The sequence below is a fragment of the Xyrauchen texanus genome, chromosome 20 (genome assembly GCF_025860055.1).
Source record: "Xyrauchen texanus isolate HMW12.3.18 chromosome 20, RBS_HiC_50CHRs, whole genome shotgun sequence".
In the NCBI taxonomy this organism is placed as follows: domain Eukaryota; kingdom Metazoa; phylum Chordata; class Actinopteri; order Cypriniformes; family Catostomidae; genus Xyrauchen; species Xyrauchen texanus.
This window is the reverse complement of record NC_068295.1, coordinates 28,585,806-28,605,376: the sequence shown is the minus strand read 5'-3', so window position 1 is coordinate 28,605,376 and position 19,571 is coordinate 28,585,806. Positions and strand designations below refer to the sequence as shown.

The 19,571-nt window shown below is 38.6% G+C and overlaps 1 protein-coding gene across 2 annotated transcripts in view; it reads right to left on the bottom strand.

Moving 5' to 3' along the window:
• Positions 1-19,571, bottom strand: part of LOC127660523 (transmembrane protein KIAA1109 homolog) — a 72,572-nt gene that overhangs the window by 41,664 nt on the left and 11,337 nt on the right. For both annotated transcript variants that reach the window (XM_052150822.1, XM_052150823.1), the window contains exons 6-33: positions 19,165-19,339; positions 17,509-17,590; positions 16,863-17,056; positions 14,414-14,493; positions 13,874-14,021; positions 13,541-13,697; positions 13,255-13,333; positions 12,925-13,016; positions 11,274-11,391; positions 11,037-11,192; positions 10,644-10,741; positions 10,336-10,517; positions 10,126-10,232; positions 9,392-9,585; positions 8,850-9,050; positions 8,251-8,388; positions 7,987-8,163; positions 6,558-6,686; positions 6,302-6,421; positions 5,606-5,886; positions 5,084-5,328; positions 4,803-4,998; positions 3,815-4,610; positions 1,831-1,901; positions 1,572-1,745; positions 945-1,065; positions 715-861; positions 503-624 (exon numbers count right to left, since the gene is read on the bottom strand). In XM_052150822.1, the coding sequence (XP_052006782.1) occupies positions 503-624; positions 715-861; positions 945-1,065; positions 1,572-1,745; positions 1,831-1,901; positions 3,815-4,610; positions 4,803-4,998; positions 5,084-5,328; positions 5,606-5,886; positions 6,302-6,421; positions 6,558-6,686; positions 7,987-8,163; positions 8,251-8,388; positions 8,850-9,050; positions 9,392-9,585; positions 10,126-10,232; positions 10,336-10,517; positions 10,644-10,741; positions 11,037-11,192; positions 11,274-11,391; positions 12,925-13,016; positions 13,255-13,333; positions 13,541-13,697; positions 13,874-14,021; positions 14,414-14,493; positions 16,863-17,056; positions 17,509-17,590; positions 19,165-19,339 (4,780 nt within the window). The remainder of the gene's footprint in view (positions 1-502; positions 625-714; positions 862-944; positions 1,066-1,571; positions 1,746-1,830; positions 1,902-3,814; positions 4,611-4,802; positions 4,999-5,083; positions 5,329-5,605; positions 5,887-6,301; positions 6,422-6,557; positions 6,687-7,986; positions 8,164-8,250; positions 8,389-8,849; positions 9,051-9,391; positions 9,586-10,125; positions 10,233-10,335; positions 10,518-10,643; positions 10,742-11,036; positions 11,193-11,273; positions 11,392-12,924; positions 13,017-13,254; positions 13,334-13,540; positions 13,698-13,873; positions 14,022-14,413; positions 14,494-16,862; positions 17,057-17,508; positions 17,591-19,164; positions 19,340-19,571) is intronic.

The following is a 19,571-nucleotide window of genomic DNA, read 5'->3' as shown; positions in this document are numbered from 1 at the left end:
TCATTCTAATATGGGCAGAGATGTCATTCATGCTAATTACATATGGCCACCAGTAGATGGCACCAAGTACATGTGCCAGACTTAATGATGGCTCAAATGACACAGAATGGAACTGATTGAGTTCTAATTACTCATGCTTTGGAGAGATAGCATACCTTTAGTCATTATTGTATTTGCATGTGTAATTAGTTCTTATGTACAATTATTATTTTTTATTTGTTTGGAGACATTTATGTTCACTAGGATACATTATTTATCATATAATAAATCATAATTTTTTTTTTTACATTTTCTTTCAAATGATACCACACAATTGACCTCCTTTGGTTTTTTTGGTAGAGTTATAAGCCTTCAATTTTGGCTGCATGCCAATGAAAAAAGACATTTAGTGCTCAGTCATTATAGCAGCTATAGGCCATAATATAAATATTACGATCAATACTGATCTATATCAATGCATCCCTTACAAAGAGAAAAAGATTTGGGAAGAAATGTGTATTACCTGTTCATGCGCAGCTGAGTGGCAATGCGGTCGAAACACAAGGACACAAGAGAGACATGTGTGACACTCTTATTGGAGGGTGAACACTCTTCAACTGATGCCTGAAGCACACAGAGGTTTACCTGCAAACACACATGTACATTTACTTTCTCCCAATTTAACACACAAAATTAAGCACACAAAAGATCTCTCTTTCTCACACACAAACGTACCTTAGGCACAGTGACGTTAGCCTGCAAACCCTTTATCTTCACATTGTCAGGTTTGATCGATAGATCAGTTTGTCCATGGGGTGTATTCAGAGATCCAGGTGTGATTCCCTCTGTCTTAGATATTTTGTGCTCTGGCTTGGCTGTACTCTGGAAAACACATTTATCATCATGATCACATTAATGTTTAAATGTGCGGTCAACATCTATATATTTTGTCATTGATCACTTACAGACTCAGAGACAGTGGATTTGCTGATCTGATACACTTCATTCAGCACTTTCCCATGCAGGTCATCCAGGATTGATGCAGGGTGGCGAATACTGGCAAAGTGAACCATGGACTCAATGTACCTACAATGCACAGAAAAGAGGCCTTTCATGAACACGGCAGCATTTTTTAAAGGGTTCCAAAGCTGAATGCTGCTATTACTACCACGACTGGATCATCGAGTCAATCGTGAGGTAATCGTTCAGTCTGATTTGTGAACCGGATCAACTGGTTAATTGAAAAGTACTGGAAATGAACTATTCGTTCACAAATAAAACTGGACTGATTCAGATAAACTCAGTCACTCAATGGTATGGTCACAAAGCTACTGTTTTGCTCCAGAAGACTTGAATGTAGTGCACAAGTCTAACGGGCTACTTTTATTATACGTTTATGGAGCTTAACAGACGGGCCACGATGAACTGTCATTGTATGAAAAAAAACATGCGCTTAGATTCTTCAAAATTTCTCCTTGTGTTCTGCAGAAATAAATAACAGCACACTGCTTTGGAACAACATAACTTATTATTCACTTATTCCATTAGTGAACCCCATCAGAATGTGTGTGAAAGTCACTGTGATGTCTGACCTGTCCAGTGCTTCAGCTACTAAAGGAGTCAGGACTACATTGACTGCCCCTTTGACCTCTACAATGGCTGTTGTTCTTGTCTGGGCAAGTGGCTGATCAACAGACCAGTCCTCCATCATTGTGTCCTCATCAGTGTTGTCCATTGCCCGCTTGTCAAGGGGTGTGTAAGGTGTGCTGCAAACACACAATGCTTGTTTGTAATGCAAATGCTGAATGACATTGAAAAACTAGCATACTTTGTTCCAAGATCTCGTTTTACCTGTTTGGATCTCCCATGAGCTGAACTCCTCTGTCCAATAAAGAGCTGGCAGACAAACCTGCCTTCACCATCTTTGATAGAGCACAAATTCAGTCAACAACAATATATTTTTAATATGCAAACAATAAAAGAAAACTAACATACAGGTGAATTTCATAAAAAACTACCATTAAACATTTTCTGGGTCATATTTCAACCCCAGAATCAAAAGAAAATAATTTGAAATTGTATTTTCTATAAAGAAAATAAAGCCAACCACAATTGTACAGAGTGGTTATCTGAGTTATTATAGACTTTGTCAGTTGGAACCAGTCTGGCATTTCTCTTTTGATCGCTCTCATCAACAAGGCTTTTCTGTCCACAGAATTGCCACTCACTGGATGGTTTTTGATTTTGGCATCAATCAGAGAAAATTGTAGAGACTGCTGTGCATGAAAATCTCAGGAGACCAGCAGTTACAGAAATACTCAAACCAGCCCCTCTGGCAACAAAAATCATGCCAAGGTCCAAATCACTGATAATGCATATGATTGTTGGTGCCAGATGGGATGGTTTGAGTATTTCTGTAACTGATAATCTCCTGGGATTTTCAAACAGAAAACAGTCTCTAGAGTTTAATCAGAATGGAGCCAAAAACAAAAAACATCCAGTGAGTGGCAGTTCTGTGGACAGAAACACCTTGTTGATGAGAGAGGTCAACAGTGAATGGCCAGACTGTTTCAAACTGACAAAGTCTACAGTAACTCAGATAACCACTCTGTACAATTGTGGTGAGAAGATTAGCATCTCAGAATGCTATTTTGGGATGCAGGTTGGCACTGCTTTGGCGGCACAAGGGGAACCTACACTGTGCAGATGCAGATCTGTTAAGAGCTATGGTTTGTCTTTTTTAACATGTATTTTCTTTGACATTACATATGTTAGCCAGCAGGTGGTGGCAAAAGATTATTTTTATGTGTAATATGAGCCAGTTAGGTGATGTGATGTGAAGCCGCTTCAGCCGTTTACATACACAGCTCTTCGTGATCGCATGTATTACTACTAAAGTTGGAGTGGACACACGGTTTAAAATGGAGGACATTGCAGTTTCTTTAGTGAATGACTCTTGCGTGCAGCTACTGCAAAATAAGGAGAAATACCCCTGCTTGGACCGCTTTTTTTCCACAGAGAGCTGATCTTCAGAAAGCTAATAGCATCTCTGCTTGGGAGTGCAACAGGTGATCACACACACACACAAACACACACAGCAAAAGCCGTGATACTATTTCTGAAGTGAACATTTTTAATTACTAACGGAGGCTTGGAGGCATCATTTAGTTTGAACCAGCAACAGCAGATTCTAATCTGCAGCGTAAGAAAGTAGTTCCATTGTTCCAAAGCATTTTAATGACCGTACTCCATTTTTCCAAAAAAAAAAATTATTAAAAAATGATTTTACTTGTTCATTGAACAACAGCGTGTCTGTGGCCGAATCACAGGGTGATGCAGGGTGTGTGTGTGTGTGTAATATATATATACACACACACACACACACACACACACACACACACATACACACACACACACACATATACACACACACACATACATTATAATTAATTAATATGTCAGATTTGTAAATGAAACTTAATAATTTACTTATTTACTCATAAAATACATTTTATGAAAATAATATTAGAATAAAAAAAACTTGTAAATATGTGAATTATTAAACAGCATGTAAACGTGAATTATTTACAGAAATTACATAAACAATCCTTTGTAGTATTGATTATAGTATTTGTTTTATTTTAAAAAAATAAAAAAAGAACACTGTCTGGACAGAATGATTTAAATTATAGTTTAACAAAATATATGCACTACTAATATTAAATGTTATTTTTTTTATTCTGATTTCAGGGTGCAGTATTACATGAACATTTATTTGTGAGATTCAATCTATTAGTAATAAATAATAATGAAACAGAAAACAACAATACTCAACCTTAAAGGACGGGATGGACAACTGGTCAAAGGAGACAGAGCTCTCCTCACTTGTAGGCGTGTCAAGGTCAAGTGGCCGATGCAACGATGACTTGGATGTTCTCTTATTGGTTGGCTGTTTCACGCCCCAGTTTGACACATGGTAATGCCCTAGGTAATTTTGGTAACAAGCCATTAAATGTGGCTGTGTTGTAAGGAGGCCTGGTTCTGCCTTTTCTGTTTCAATGGAGCCCTCCTCCTCCAATCCAAGTGCAGACACAAATGAGGCTTGGGACGTGTGGCTAGGCAGTGGAGGTGGGCGAGTCTCAGAGATTGATAGAGGTCCTTCTACACTATGGTACAAAGAGGTGCGGCTGTGTTCTGCATAGGGCTGACCCTGTTGTCTTCGTCTGCGTTTCCTCCCTGGGTAGGTACCTGGCCCTTCATCACTGCTGATTGGCTCAAACTCCTCATTGGCGCTAAAGTAGGCTTCACTATCGGCCACAGACATGGAGGAGTCGACCGAGCGGTATTGATGGAATGTACTAGAATCGGCTGAAGGAGTGAAAGGGAAGGACCCATAGCTTCTCCTCTGTCTTGGCGAGTCCAGAACGTTTTCATCACTACGGGAAACCTCGCTGCTAAACTGCACACCAGTAGGAGGCGTGACTTTCTCCGCAAAGACAGCAGCTGATAAGCTCTTGGTGCTGCCGAGGCGAGCTGACTGTACAGAGGCCTGACGCTTGAGAGGAGAGCGAAGTGGAGAGCGGAGTGGTGGACCCTCAGGAAGAGGACCATCAGTGGTGACGTTCATTAACCTGTAAACACAAACACAGTAAAAATAAATAAAGTTGCGTAAATGGTTCTTGTATTTTCATTCGGCTCTGTTAATGTTTCTGCCATCAGAACACCGCAATAATAAGAAGAAAAAGAACTAATGAGTATAGATTGGTTCACACTAAATCTGTAAATTACATTATATAATCTGGGAGTACATGTATCTGACTCACTCTGCAGAGGGGGAGGGACTCTCTCGTTCTCCAGCCAGTAGAGGCAGGGCAGCACTGGAGGAAGAGTTCTCCTCTGAGGAAGAGGCAGAACTGTGAGAACGTTGAGGTACGTGCAGACTGAGGTGCTGGCCAAGTTTTTCCATGTCTGCCATTGGAGCAGGAGAACACGTTTCTCGCCTCATACCAACACCCTTACCTGCATGTAGATCAATAAGTTTCCAGTAAAACAGTTCACATGGCAAACAATCAACATACAATCAAAAATAACAATGGCAATATACCATCAGAGAGTTTAGGAGTTTCCTTAGTGAAAATCCATTCTCCTGGATGTAATAGTGATTGGCCATACGACATGTCACACTCAGCACTAACACTGGAGAAGGCAGAGCATGATGAGGGTGTGATTTCCTCCAGACGGAAGAAATCCAGGCCACCAACTGTGCCACCAAAAAAGCGACATCCGCCAAGACATCCACAGCGGTTACGACTTCGCTTATATTTCTCCTCTGGCCAAAGGAACCAAAGTCTAACACACAAACCCAAACAAAGACCAACATGATAAATAGAGTGGCCACCTATATTTAAGCAATATTCAAATGCATGAATGTCATTGTATTAGACAACAAAATATCAAACCATGTCACATGTATTTTAAAGAAAAATAGCACATGCACATTTTAAGCAAAACATTCAATAAAAAAAAAAGAAGTTTGTTAGGTTTAAAATAAAAAACAACCAATATACACTTCATAATTAATACAAAAATGTTAAGACATGAAATAAATCATAAAAAGTGCATGAACCTCTTTGTTTTCATGTCATGAAGTTCCAGGAAATGCCTCTGGACCTCATATTTGGCTGGATGATCAGCAGCCAATGCCACATCCGCAGTGATGAGGTTAAAGGTCACAGAACCGGCTTCAAGCCAATGAGAGCGCCGAAGGAGTGGTGGGGGCAGGCCAAGTCTTGCCACTTCCTGTTGCTCGATGAACTGAGCAATCACAACATCTTGAAGAACGGCACTGATGCCTTCACCCACAGCTGCTGTGTGCAGGTTACAGGTGGCCAACCGCAAAGCTCCGGTCTGGTGGGTACAAATACACAATTATTACTGATGTCTCAAAAAATTTAATCAGTATCACTAATTTTATCTATCCATCCATTCTCTATAGCCGCTTATCCCATGCAGTGTTGCAACTAGAGTCGTGCTAGAGCCTGTTCCAGCTGTACACCATGGACAGGTGGCCAGTTCATCACAGGGCTAACACACACAGACATACACATTCACTCTCACCTACGGGCAATTTAGAGTCTCCAATTCATTTGATCTGCATGTCTTTGGACTCTGGGGGGAAACCAGAGCACCTGGAGAAAACCCACAAAACATTGGGAGAACATCCAAACTCCACACAGAAAGGCCCTGGGTGAGCCGGGACTCGAACCTGGGAACTGCTTGCTGTGAGTCACTAGTTTTAGTTCACCTGATTGTAGTCACTAACCTTAATGTTGGCCGCACAGCCATGTTCAACAATGAAAATATGGGCTCCGTCAACCGTCAGTCGAGTCATGATATACTTCAGATCCTCTGATGTCCGACAAGGACCAGGCAGACCTGCATTCTACACAGACACACAGAGTTGTATTGTCATGTTTAAAATGATGCAAACATACTGATAGCTCAGAAGGGATCATTCTCTCTTGGGCATACACTAAAATAAGCATGTGTGTGTGTGTGCATGAGCATTTATATTGTACCTTGGAATCACAGACTCTGCGATCGACTCCATGTTGGCAGGTGCCAGATGGTTTTGGCTGTTCTAGCTGGAACTCTCTTGACATCACATGGAACACAAATGCCTCGCCCCACTCCAGAAGTGAGGCACACTACAACACAAATATTCTCAGTTCTGTTCTGCTAAATTAAGTACATTAAAGCAATATTATATGTTTGTTTTTTACTTAATATCCATTTACAGCATCTGTGGCATGCTGTTGATAATCATTTAAAATCAATTTCCCTCAGTATCTATGAACAAACTGTTCTTACAGTAATACAATCAATGTCTAGACAGCAAAATGGCTGATGTCAGATATAAATGCTGATAAACATAACATAATTGACCAACTGCAAATCAGATTTAAACAAAAATTCTAAAGTGAACACTTTATTTTATGCAATATTTACTCAAATGCATAAACTTGAAAATAAATAAACATTGAAAATAGAAAGTGTTGACTATCCATTGACAAATTTATAAGTAGATTTTAGAAACTGGCACAAGGGAATGTTAACACTTCTGTTAATTGGCCAAGTGAACACTGTTCTATTTCATGCCTCCTGATCGGCAGAGTGTGGCTCAGCCTTTGGATATTACTGCTGTGCATAGCGGGGATTGAAACATAATACAAACACAGAAATGCAATGTAGTTGGATTTAAGAGTGTTAAATAGTTACCTCAAGAGATTATGGTTCAAGATGTTGAAAATATAAGATGTTCTCGACATAGTTTCCCAAAACAATTGGTTCACTACACTCAATCTATGAGACCTGTACTCACACATTCCAATAGTAGAGTTCCACCGCAAATGTCTCAGATTTGCCTTCCAAGACAGTTTATTTCATTTCAAAGTCCTACCCCTTTGGTTTATCTCTGGCACCAAGGTTATTCTCAATATGTATGCTGGCAGCTCTCAAACAATTAAGGAAACAGGATTAAAGATATTGCCTTACCTTGATGATTGGCTCGTCTATTCCCCAACACGCGTGCACGCTCTAGCAGACATTTCCGCGCTGTGTAGCCATATAAACATGCTTGGCCTCACTGTGAATTTGGAGAAAAGCTACCTCGTTCTAGCCAGTCCTTTCAGTTCATCTGTATGGTTCATAATAATCTTTTAAGGGGGGCTACGTTGCATTTCTTCTATTGGTATTATGTCTCGATCCCCGCTACGCACAGCAGGAATATCCAGGGATGGACTACCGACCGGGCTAATGGGGCCAGTGCCCAGGGGCCCTTGACTGCCCTGGCTTTTAAGGCTGCACGATCTAGTTTGGTGAGCCCCCCACCCGCCCCCGCCCGCTTGAAAACCCTTTTGGGCATGAACAACGAACAGATGTGCTACATAGACAATATAAAAACAAACTGGAAATGTTCCTTAAAGTATGTCAGGCACACAAACTCACCTGTGGAACAGTAACTCTTCCTGTGAGAGCTCCAGCCTGTACATCAATAAGCCAGGCATACTCAAGTGTGTCACTGCCCACTGGTAAGCCCTCTGCTGAGAACATGGCATGGGCTCTCATCTGCAACCCCGAGAGGCTCAGATGCCCATCTCGCAACACAGCATCAACTGTAGGCCGCTACACACACAAACGAATGGAAATAAATTACATACTAAAACTCTCAACACTCAAGAGAATACGGATGAGGTCATATCCAACTCCCACCTGATAGTTATCACTGACAAATACATGTAGAGGTGAGAGTACAAGCTGTAGCATGGTCTCTTTATAGCCCTTCTTCATCTCAAAACACAGACGCTCCAGGAAGCCTGTGGGGCCCTCAGGACCATCACTGCTGCAATGCTTCAGAGAGAGTACAAACATACTATATTTACAACTGAATTTGTATTTCCTGAAGGAAATAGCAGTGCTTGCAAGGCAGAACAAGAATAAGTTTTAGGCAAATATAATGTTGCATCAAAACCACGAAAATCACAAAGAGGATCTGGTGAGCTTCAATGGAAACAAGAAAATCTGACATTTAGTACAAAGGAGTTAAATTGAATCTCAATTTCTCAATGTACTTTAGTTGATGTACATTCATGGAAGATCACAATCAAAACTCCAGTATTCAAAGAGATGCAATAAAGACCGATCACAACTCCGTATGTAAGCTTTACAATGATGTCATCACCATACATCTTGAATAGTTGAAAATTCTATAATGAAACTTGAAGGGAGATTTTTAATCTTAAATATCTTAACAGAAAATAAAAAGTATTAAATTGCAGGTCTCCTCTAAAGCATGTGCTGGTGGCACTGACCGTGGGAAGGCGTCCATGGATCTTGTGTACATTGATAAGTACAGTGATGTCCCAGGGCCGTAGCGAGAGAGGGTGGGGTGTTTCTTTACAGCCTTTTTCCACCCCTGTCCAACCAGATGAAGAAGAGCAGGAACTCAGCACAGGGCTGGAGAGAGCCTCCTCAAAGTCAGTGTACATGTCATCCTCTCCAAAGTAGTTTTCCTGCACAGAGACATACCACAACCACCACCAAATATATTCATTTAAAGTGGGAAATTTGAGCTATACATTTTAGTTATTAGATAAATTGTCATTTACACTAGAGGTTCCAGTGCCTAGTCAACTAGACGCTCTGCCGCTAGTTGAAAGCACCCCAGTGTACAGTTGCAGTGTGTCAATGATTTTTGTATAGTAACCTGTAGTAATCAGTTATATTTAACATTATGTAATGGTAAAAAGAAAATAAACCTGGAGCACTTTGTGCACAACAATGCATGTTACAAGCAAACCAAGCTGGAGATTATTAGCTAGTTAGGAGTAGTTTTGAAAGCCTTAACTTATACCTTGATGGACACCAGTGCTCTGAGCAGAGGACCATAAAGGGTTATGTGAGAGTCTGGGCTCAGCTCCATCTCCACATGTAAACAGTCTGGGGGCAGCAGGTTGGGGTCAGAGGGGATTCTAGGCGGAGGAGGCAACGGTGGAACTAGTTCTGGTGGCCGCAGTGCTGACAGCATGGACTCCTCTATTTCTGACACTGAAAAGAGGCACACAAAACAAATCCATGCCAGAGTTGTGACTGATATTTATACAGGTTTAAAAAAAATTAAAAAATAAAAATAAACTGCTCAGATTTTTAAGTGTATCTAGCAAATGTTGTTTTAAAAATAAAATGGTAATTTCAACTAATCTTGTTCACTACCAGTCAAAAGTTTGGACACACTTGACTAAATCTATGTTTCTTGATACAAACCTTTTGCTTTAATACTTAAAATTAGTTTTTTTAGAGATATATACATTGTGCCTATGTATTTGAATTCACTTAGAAAACAAGCACGTATATAGATTTTCTTTGCTTTTCAGTTTTTACTGCATCCACACCACTAGGTGTCAGTGTAACTGCAAGATAACTGCCATTTTGGCCAGCGCTACATACATTTTTTTAATGAGTGCACCTTTGATAAATCATGCAAGTTTAGTTTCCAGAATCAAAAACCTACAAGCCAATAAAGGTAAAATGTCTAACTATACAATAATTAAATTTTTCATGATTTAGTGGTATTTTACAAACATTTACATGATTGTTTGAGCTGCTGGTCAGATTTCTGAGGGTAGATGGGATGCCAGGTATACTCTATACTGAGCATGAAGTTCGGAACACTCCAGCAGTCCACCCAACCAGCCCTAGAAACAAACACACACAAACACAACATCATGGTAAAAGGGTGCATGTGAGAAAGAACAGAAAACAGAGAGGGGCAGAAATAGAGAAAGAGTTCTCCCTTACTCAGCAAGAGTCATGTTCCTCCAGCGTGGTTTGTTGTTTTTGAGAGGGGCTCCTTGCCCTTCTGCTGGCATATTGTTGTCTGGAGGTGTCTTACAGAGCTGGTAATCCTTAGTGAGGGTGAGCAGCGGGTACCGGCTGGGGTGGCAGTCCGGCAGACACAAGCGCATGTCTGTGTCTTCCGCCTGTACGAGAGTTTTAGCATCATTTAGAGCTGGTTGACCACTGATATGGTTTAATGAAGTTGTAAATGCTTTGATCACACATCAGCACAACAGTGTTTTTAAATGTTTGCAAGGGTGTACACTCACTCTCAAACAGAAACGTGCGTTACAGGTGGCCGGGACAAACTCGTGAAATGGCAAATTGAAGTCAATATTCAGCGTTTCCCCACAGGCAGCAAGATACACTACAGATAGAGTAAGATAAGTAGTTGTTGCAAAATTTTGAAATGAACTCAATCTGATTCTATGGTTTAAATTAAGACAGCCCATTGATTTAATCCAATTTTTTTTTATGAATGTATTACATTGCAAAATTATCGAATATACCAATAAAGCTCCCAAATGAAGATAATTTATTGTCCAGCAATTTAGCAAAAAAGTATGCAAGTGATTTGTTAGGTTTACTTAGAGTAACCACATTTCTCAAAACTCAGCATTAGTTTTTGTTAGTGCCTTAACAGTGCTAAAGGTCTCTCTTACCGTTCTCCTGCTGCTTGGTGGAACAGTCAATCCAGTTGTGCTGATTGGCTGCCCAAATCATCTCAAACTGGTGAAAAAGTATCTTAAACTTCCACGAATATGGAACAAATGAGTAGATGTCTGGCTCACTGTCACTAGCCCAGTCCTGAATCAGATCTATAGATCAAAATATCAGGAGGTCAGCTCAAGGACATGCTTTAGCAGACAAAACATTTAAGGGTAAGAGAGAGACATTACCAGTGAAGAAGTTCTTCTGCGCATAGATGAAATGGTAAGTGGCTTTGTACACCTCGATTTCACACTGCCAGGATTGGGGCATGTTCCACACGCGTGGGTAGCTGGCTATTACATGGAACTGAGGAGGACAAACAGCTTTTAACATGCACACATAGACATTAACATCAGGGATAGGACAGGATGGATACAGCAGCGGATCAGAGATAATGGAGTCAACTTTTCTACTTCAGCATGGAGTTTAGCTTTAATAATTAAGAAAACATGTTATTATTAAGGTAGTTTTAATCATTGTTATCATCATTTCCATCACTATTATTAAATGTAACATTATAATCATAATTTTTTGTTTACATCACTTGCTTTGTGCCAAAAACATGTCTATGCTGACTGTTGAAATACTGAAAAAATCCCCAAAGAGGTCACGAAACAAAAGCTGCGTGAGTGAATTTCCGGCCGTGAGGGCCGTGTAAAGATTACAAAGATTACTTCTCTAAATTCATGTTTATGAACAAATTCTCTGCCTCAACAATACATTTCAAGACAATTACTGTCAGATTTTTAAAAAGCCTGCTGCAAGCAATGTTCCTATTATTCTGCATAATCCACTTTATTGAGGGATATAAAAGTTTTCTGCAATAAAATGTTCTAGTTATTTAATCTGTCAGTCACCCAATTGAAGGGCTGCTATGCTTGGTGTCAACACATCTCTAAGGAACAAAGCAGGACCCAGGCAAATAATATAAAAATAAAAAATAAAAATAATAATAATAAATAAATAAATAATTTTGGTTGAAAAAATAAACTAAACTACATTTGGGATTTTATTCATTTTGGACCCTGGCCTCTATGTCTGTGCCAACTAAGAAAATGTTGTAACATTATATGAATAGATTTTAAAAACAATCGGCTGATTAATTGGTTATTGGCCTTTTCCACTACCTTTGTTATCAGTATCGTCAAAATCTACGATCGGTCGACCTCTACTATAAAGGCTTACAATTATTTAAAAAATGTATGCATTTCAATAACTCTGCACATGTAACTTAAAATAATTATCATTGATGTCCTCCTCATTATGATGAAGTGCGCACCAGGGCGGTTTCTATGCATAGGCAAACTAGGCGGTCACCTAGAGCGCCAACTGATGGGAAGGTGCCAAAGAAGAGGCCCCTGCCATACGGCTATACAACCCCCCTCCCCCCCAGATCCAATAGGGATCTCGCCTAAGTTGCCACAATGATCTGAAACGGCCCTGGTGGGAACACAGTCAGCCTCAAAGCGTATCGTAAAACTTTCTGATAGGCTTACGGGGCTTTTTGCCCATATTATACCCGATTTATACTCATTTCTTTTCAAGTTTGACATGTCTCCTCACTGCAAATAAGATTGACAAATCCCATTTGTTTTACATCTCATATCCCCAGAACAACATAGACATACATGCATAGATATAAACGAAAACTGACGAGTCGATTTTGTTTGCCAATGGCAAAGGTGCCATTTTGCATATTCCCAATAAACATACAGGGACCAAAAATTTACTTTGTCACACCACCCAACTGGTGAGCTAGCACATATTTACTCACATTTGGCGCATGTTAAATTTGAACCCTAATCACACATATTGTACATAATCATCTGTTGCACTCACAGCCAGCATCTCAGCCTCCAGTAGTGTCCTGTACTGCATACTGCTAGTGGTGTCAACATGTAATAACTGACCTTTAACAGTAGGAGAATAACCTGAGAGGAAAAAAGCATTAGAAAGAAAAAGAGATTTAGAAAGAAATGAAGCACAGGTGAGAAAAAATTGTGCTAGAACAAGAAATCACATATTATAATGTGGCAAGATAATTTAAAGGCGCACTCATGCTTTACCTCATTTTTACACAAAGAAATGAAAAGTAATTTTGGAAAATATGTCAGATGTGACCCTCACTAATTTCTCTGATATAATATTTCCATTAGGTCTGATTATTACCATTCTCCCCAACAGTCATGGGTATGTTAACCTCCAGGTATGAACCTGCTCCTACATTCACGTGGACTGCATTTGTCTCCTGTGAAGTCAAATGGATAATGTGTTAGTGATTTAAAAAAAGACAAAATCTATTAGAGGGAACACATTCTTCCTCAGAATTTTATAAAAGTGTGGCTTTCCCATGAACAGCAAACCACACTTTTACCAAACTTGTGCAAACCATTTATGCAAAGGAGTATGGGAGTCAAATTGTATCAGTAGGTGTGCAAGTAACATGTGTAAATACCCTGTTCTTGGTGAATAGCAGGTCTATGGTTGCATCAGCTATGATGTTCATACGCAGCTCAAAGGCAAGGATCTGCCGTGGTTTGCCTGGCATGGGAACGTCACTCACTTTCATTGGCTGATAGTCTGCAGGCAGGAAGAACTTCCAAAGGCTGTCTCTGAAGGGACAGAGACAAATAACACCAGAAAAAAGACAGTGTTTATTGTGACGAGCGAAAAAGACTTTCAAGTTTTTTAACTAACTCTGACAAGCGTACAGGACATGTTGCCAATCGCAACTTTGCCAATGGCATCATGTTGGGTAGCCCTTCCCAATGTGACTACGTGTGAGTACCTCTGTCTGTCAGCCCACGGTCCATAGTTAAAGTCTGTTCCTTTGCCACAAACAATGTCCAAACCCCAGCAAGGAGGCAAGTCTTGTAGTTTGGTGTCTTCAGAGCAGGCTTCTGTATCTCCGTTCTCCAATTCCTCTGGGACCAGACCTACAGAACACACATACACAGCATTTATATGAATATGGACTAAACTACACCAACACACACACACAACTGTTTATGTGAATATACCAGCAACAACACCAGAATAACCTATACAAATCATAACCTACATAATCCTGTTGTGTACTTCTTTATGTATCTCCAATTATGTATTCCTTTTTTATATGTGTGTTTGAAATTATATTGCAGTCTCTGTAATTGCTTATATTTGTACATCTCCTGTTTTACCCCTATTTATGCGTGTACTTTTTTGTATCTTTTGCTGCATAAAAACAGACATGGCCTACATGTTTACAAAAAGATCAACCATTCACAATTAATGTGACTAACAAGGTATTCACACTCAAGAATAATGACAGATTGGAAACACAGATTACCTGGTTCATCCTGGTAGTAGTAAATGTCCACATCATTTGATTGCATGACCACAAACCCCTCACCCATGAGTCTGGGAGGTCTGGAGACAGGAAATAATTCTTTAAACAAGTGCTACATCATTCTAACTGATCAGCAATCATTATTGATCGAGCAGTTGACAAATCAAGTCTAATCCTCTAATATGCCAATTAATTACACCATTTAAAAACAAACCCCCGATTACTGTCGGTTAAACTGCAAATGACATTGGAAAAACCCTGCTCCATTCCAGTAGAGATTAATGCTTTCATTTTCAGGTCATCATGGTAATGTTATTTTGAATCTAAATTGAATCAGTTTATTGCATATAATTGTTGTAACTACAAAAATGAACTGCAGTGATGCATTAAAACAGCACACTAATAACCCTACATAAATGTATTTCAAATAACATCAATACATATGTGCATAAAACAAATTATTTTTTTTCTTCTCAATGCACCTTCTCTATTCTATCACAATGCAATTTGCACTGCAGTGGTCACTTGTCATTTATTTCTAGTTATATCTTGTAAATGACACCTTCTCTTTATACTATGCCACTTGCAGTTTAATGGTGTTTTACCATTTATTTTAACAAACTCATTACTATTATTAAAAAAATCAATCCTGCCATTTTACTATTATTGAACTAACAGCAACTTATCTATTTATCCACCATGCCATTTGCATCATAGTTGTTACTTGCCATATAGCTAGAACTAATTATCACTTGTACACGACATCCACACTTTATATTCATGTCATTTGCAATGAAAAGTTAAATCTATACATCATACCATTTGGACTACAATATTATTTCAAGCTGAAGTGTGTAATGTTTGTAACAACAAACAGAACTTTTCAGATTGTTTTTAAACAGGTTGCCCAAATACTCATATCTACCATTTGTCCCAAACTAATGCCACTGGCTGAACCAACATAGCTTTGTTGGGCTGGACAGGATGCTAAAACAAACAGATCAATGTTTTGTTTACACTTTCTTTCTTTCTTTTTTAAATAACCTAATGCAAATCATAAAAAGCGGCTTCATGATTGCTGTAGCAAAGTGGATAGCCACAGTCTACCAGCAGATTAATATTGTGGAGGATAAGAGTTTAAGTGATTTAATACCCAATGCAATGAATACGGAACCTATATGAGACTAGTTCTTTCAATTAGTCAACCTCCCACTTAGACTTTGGGAAACATTTAATGTTACTTAAATTGGTGCTATTTTAGTGTATTACTACAGTATATTTATATTGTGGAAGGCTTTGTTTGGAAAATGTTAATAAAGCGTTCTATTGTAACATATTTTCTTTTCTTTCCTGAGATGGAAATAAATGCATTTTGAAAGGAAAAAAGTATATACTGTATATATTGTGGCACATTTCAGCACTTTCAAAATCTGCAATTAATCGTGATTAACTACAAAAAAAATAAGTGATTCATTGTGATTTAAATATTTTATGGACTGACAGCACAAATTTTAACCTGCAAAAAAAATTACACTTCAGCTTTTAATTAGGGCTGTCAATCGATAAAACAATTGTAATCGAATTAATTACACGGTGTCCCGATTAATTAATCGCATATACAAACATTTGCAGAGAAAGCCCCTCATATAACAATAATTCAGTATATAATGATGAAATAATAATACATAGTTTAAATATTAAAAAATCATATATATACACATATTCAGATAATTCAAATGCATTACATTCCTGTGGCAGAAGAGTTAATCATTGATAAGACAAAAAGCGGCTTTAGAATACAATGCATTGTTTACTACCATATTATTGATCATAAGTCAATCATTGGCACACAGTTCACAGCAATCCATTTCACAAGTGAATTTGTCAATCAGTTGGAGATTTATTACGAGGGCTTGTTTAAGAGCCCGTTAATTTCAACAAGCATCAGACATGTTTGTGTAGTGTCTCGGGTTTGTTGCATCATAAACATAAAATGTTTAGGTCACTGTTTCAAGTTAAATATAGTTTAATACTCAATCTTTAAACACATCTCCAAGTGTTTTGAACGCAAGAACGTAACACATGTTTGTGTTGTTCTGTCTACTGAAGTGTTTTCTTCACTGTATAAACTGCGTGTTGATCATACAGCTGAAATTTCACTTACTGCCCTCTGGACTAAACAGGTGGTACTAAAAGCTTGCATTTTTCAGGAATCTTCCTCATTACGGTCCAGGGGCATTGCGATTAATTGCGTACATTTTTTTGTAAATAAATTTTTTGTAAAATTAATCGCACTGAATTAACATGTTAAATCGACAGCCCTACTTTTAATAATATATTGCACTTCTGGCTAACAGTATTTCATTTCCTCTGTACTTGTACACTGCACAATGAAACTAAACTTAAGTCTAATCTAATCTAATGTGAGAGTAGACATTATTAGACTCACTCATCATTCTGAAGGCCCAGATATCGCGGGCTGGGTACCAGCATCACACGGACGTTCTCCAGAGAGCCCTTCACAATGTGCATGAACTGATCCAAGTGGCTGCTGGGTGGTTTAGTGGCATAAGTCAGGAAGGCATCATCAAAGTTCATACACAGGGTCTGAGGAAGATGGTGATTCCCAAATGCTACGCGACCCTGAGGGCAAGACCAGTAAGAGGGAATGTAAGCGACAGATAGACATATGTATAGACAGACAGATGTACTATCTCTCTTTTTGTCTGATAGATACACTTTATCAGTATGACTTTCTTGCGTAGAACACAAAAGGAGATATCTAGCATAATGTACAAGCTGCACTTTTCCATATAAAGAAAGTCTGTCCCTGGTCCCCATCCACTTCCACAGTATGGAAAAGAACAGCTTGTACATTTTGCTAGATATCTCCTTTTGTGTTCAACAGGAAGAATGTCATAAAGGTTTGGATTGACATGAAGATGTGTAAATGATGAAAGAATTTTCATTTTAGGGAGAACTTTACATTTTATTGGGTTTATTCTCATGACATTTCTAAAAATAATGTAGGCCTATGAGTATGGAGTCTGAATAACAGGCAGTAGCTTGTAGTGAATGGTGACTGCAGTACTCACTGTACTGATGTTGACTTTGATGACAGGGATGAGAGACCTCCATGAAGACGATGGGTCCGGAGTTTCAGCTTTGATGTGAACACTTCAAAAACACACACCAACCCATTCATAAACATCTTTGGATATGAACTGCTGTTGAATTACTTCAAGACCAAAACAAACCTCTAATCAATTAAACAGATTGGTGATCCAAATAACAATCAATCAATGATTAGTTTAATAGCAACCACAAACAAACCCTGGATGCCAAACTGCTTATCAAGCTAAATCTAAATCATAGTTCAAGTCCACAAATGAAACAATTTATGACTTCACTTGCTAAATTAAAATATGCAACACCAGACATAACCAATGTCTCTCATACACTCCCTGTATCCCTACTCTACCCCATGCATATCTCATGGATTATTATTCTAGTAGAAGTCATTAAAATAATTAGAATTTTTTTCTATGTGGCTGGATATTATCTGTTCAAATTAAAATAATGCATGTATGCGTTTTATACATTTTTGCCAGCCGGAGGAGGAGGGCTTTCCCACCTGAGTCTAGGTTTCTCTCCAAAGGTTTCTTTGTAATCCACTTAAAGTTTTTCCTTGCTACTGTCACCTTAAAATTATTCCTTGTAAAGCTGCTTTGAAACAATATGTATTGTGAAAAGCACTAAACAAAAGATATACAAAAATGCAAAAAGAATGGCTATTTTCAACTAGCTTTCATAAACATCTCGCACATCTGCCACTGTTCAAACTCACAACATTGGTTGAGTCAACAGCATTTAAACTCTTTGGAGGGAATCAACCTACGAATGGTTAACATACAGATGTTTCTGCATATTAAGCTGTGTTAGGAGAAAGTATTTTAACTAGGGCTGTGAATTGATTACAATTTTGTTATTAACTCATTTACGTGATTAATCGTTGTACATGGTACACTAAAACAAACATTAAAATGTAATAATACATTTATTTATATTTTTTCTCTGAGATTGGATTGTGATCATTTATTTGAATAATTTCAATATGTACAGTACTGTGCAAAAGTCTTAGGCACATAAGATGCTTCACAAAAACATTTTTCTTAAGATGGTTATTTATTTTCAGCTTTAGTGTGTCAATAGGAAATATACATTTTAGACTTCCAAAAATTTATTTTGCAAATTGAATAGAATAGAAGAACAGGGAGCCCTGCAACAGATGGCATGGTCCCCACAGAGCCCCCCACTGAATATTGAGTCAGTCTGAGATTACATATAGAGAGCAACTGAAACAGCCTAACTAGATAGAAGAACTGTGGTGAATTCTCCAAGAAGCTTGGTACATCCTATCTGCCAACAACCCAGAAAAACTGTGTCCAGGTGTACCTAGGAGAATTGGGGCTGTTTTAAAGGCAAAGGTCGCCACACCGAATATAGATTTAGCCATACATCTTCTGACGTTTTCAGAAAGAAACAAAACATATACTGCATTAATTGCATATTTTTTTACGAGTTAAACCGGCAACTTTTAAAAAATTGCAAAAGTAACAAGTTACTTTTTGTTCCAGAGCTAATTTTAACATTAATAAAAATTACACACTTCCCCTTTAATCTTATGTTCCATAATCGTAGCCATCATTGCTATATTCAATTGCTATATATGTGCAGTGTTGCTAGATTACCTCTCCAGGGTTTGATCCCTCTGCTCTCGCCCTTTTTCCTCATCCCGGTGGGGTGTGATAAGGGTGGGCTCAAGGCCAAACACTTCCTGTAGCCGAGCGTACAGATCCGTGCGATTGTACACATGGAACTCAAAGCCGTTAACAGTCACATAGAGCCGTGTCTCAGCCTTCGGGTCTGCAATCACAGTAGAAAAGATCAGGTACAGCTACACATGGTCTTCAACTCAAACTCTTCCAGAATTATATAATATAATTATATAATTAATTATTCTTAGCATAAAATAAATAATGAATTATTGTGTGCTGATAGATAAATACAGTGTTCCCACCATGCTAAAATACCCAATAGAAACAACAATGTCACCTTGCTATGATGTAGATCACTCACAGCAACCAAAGAATAATGC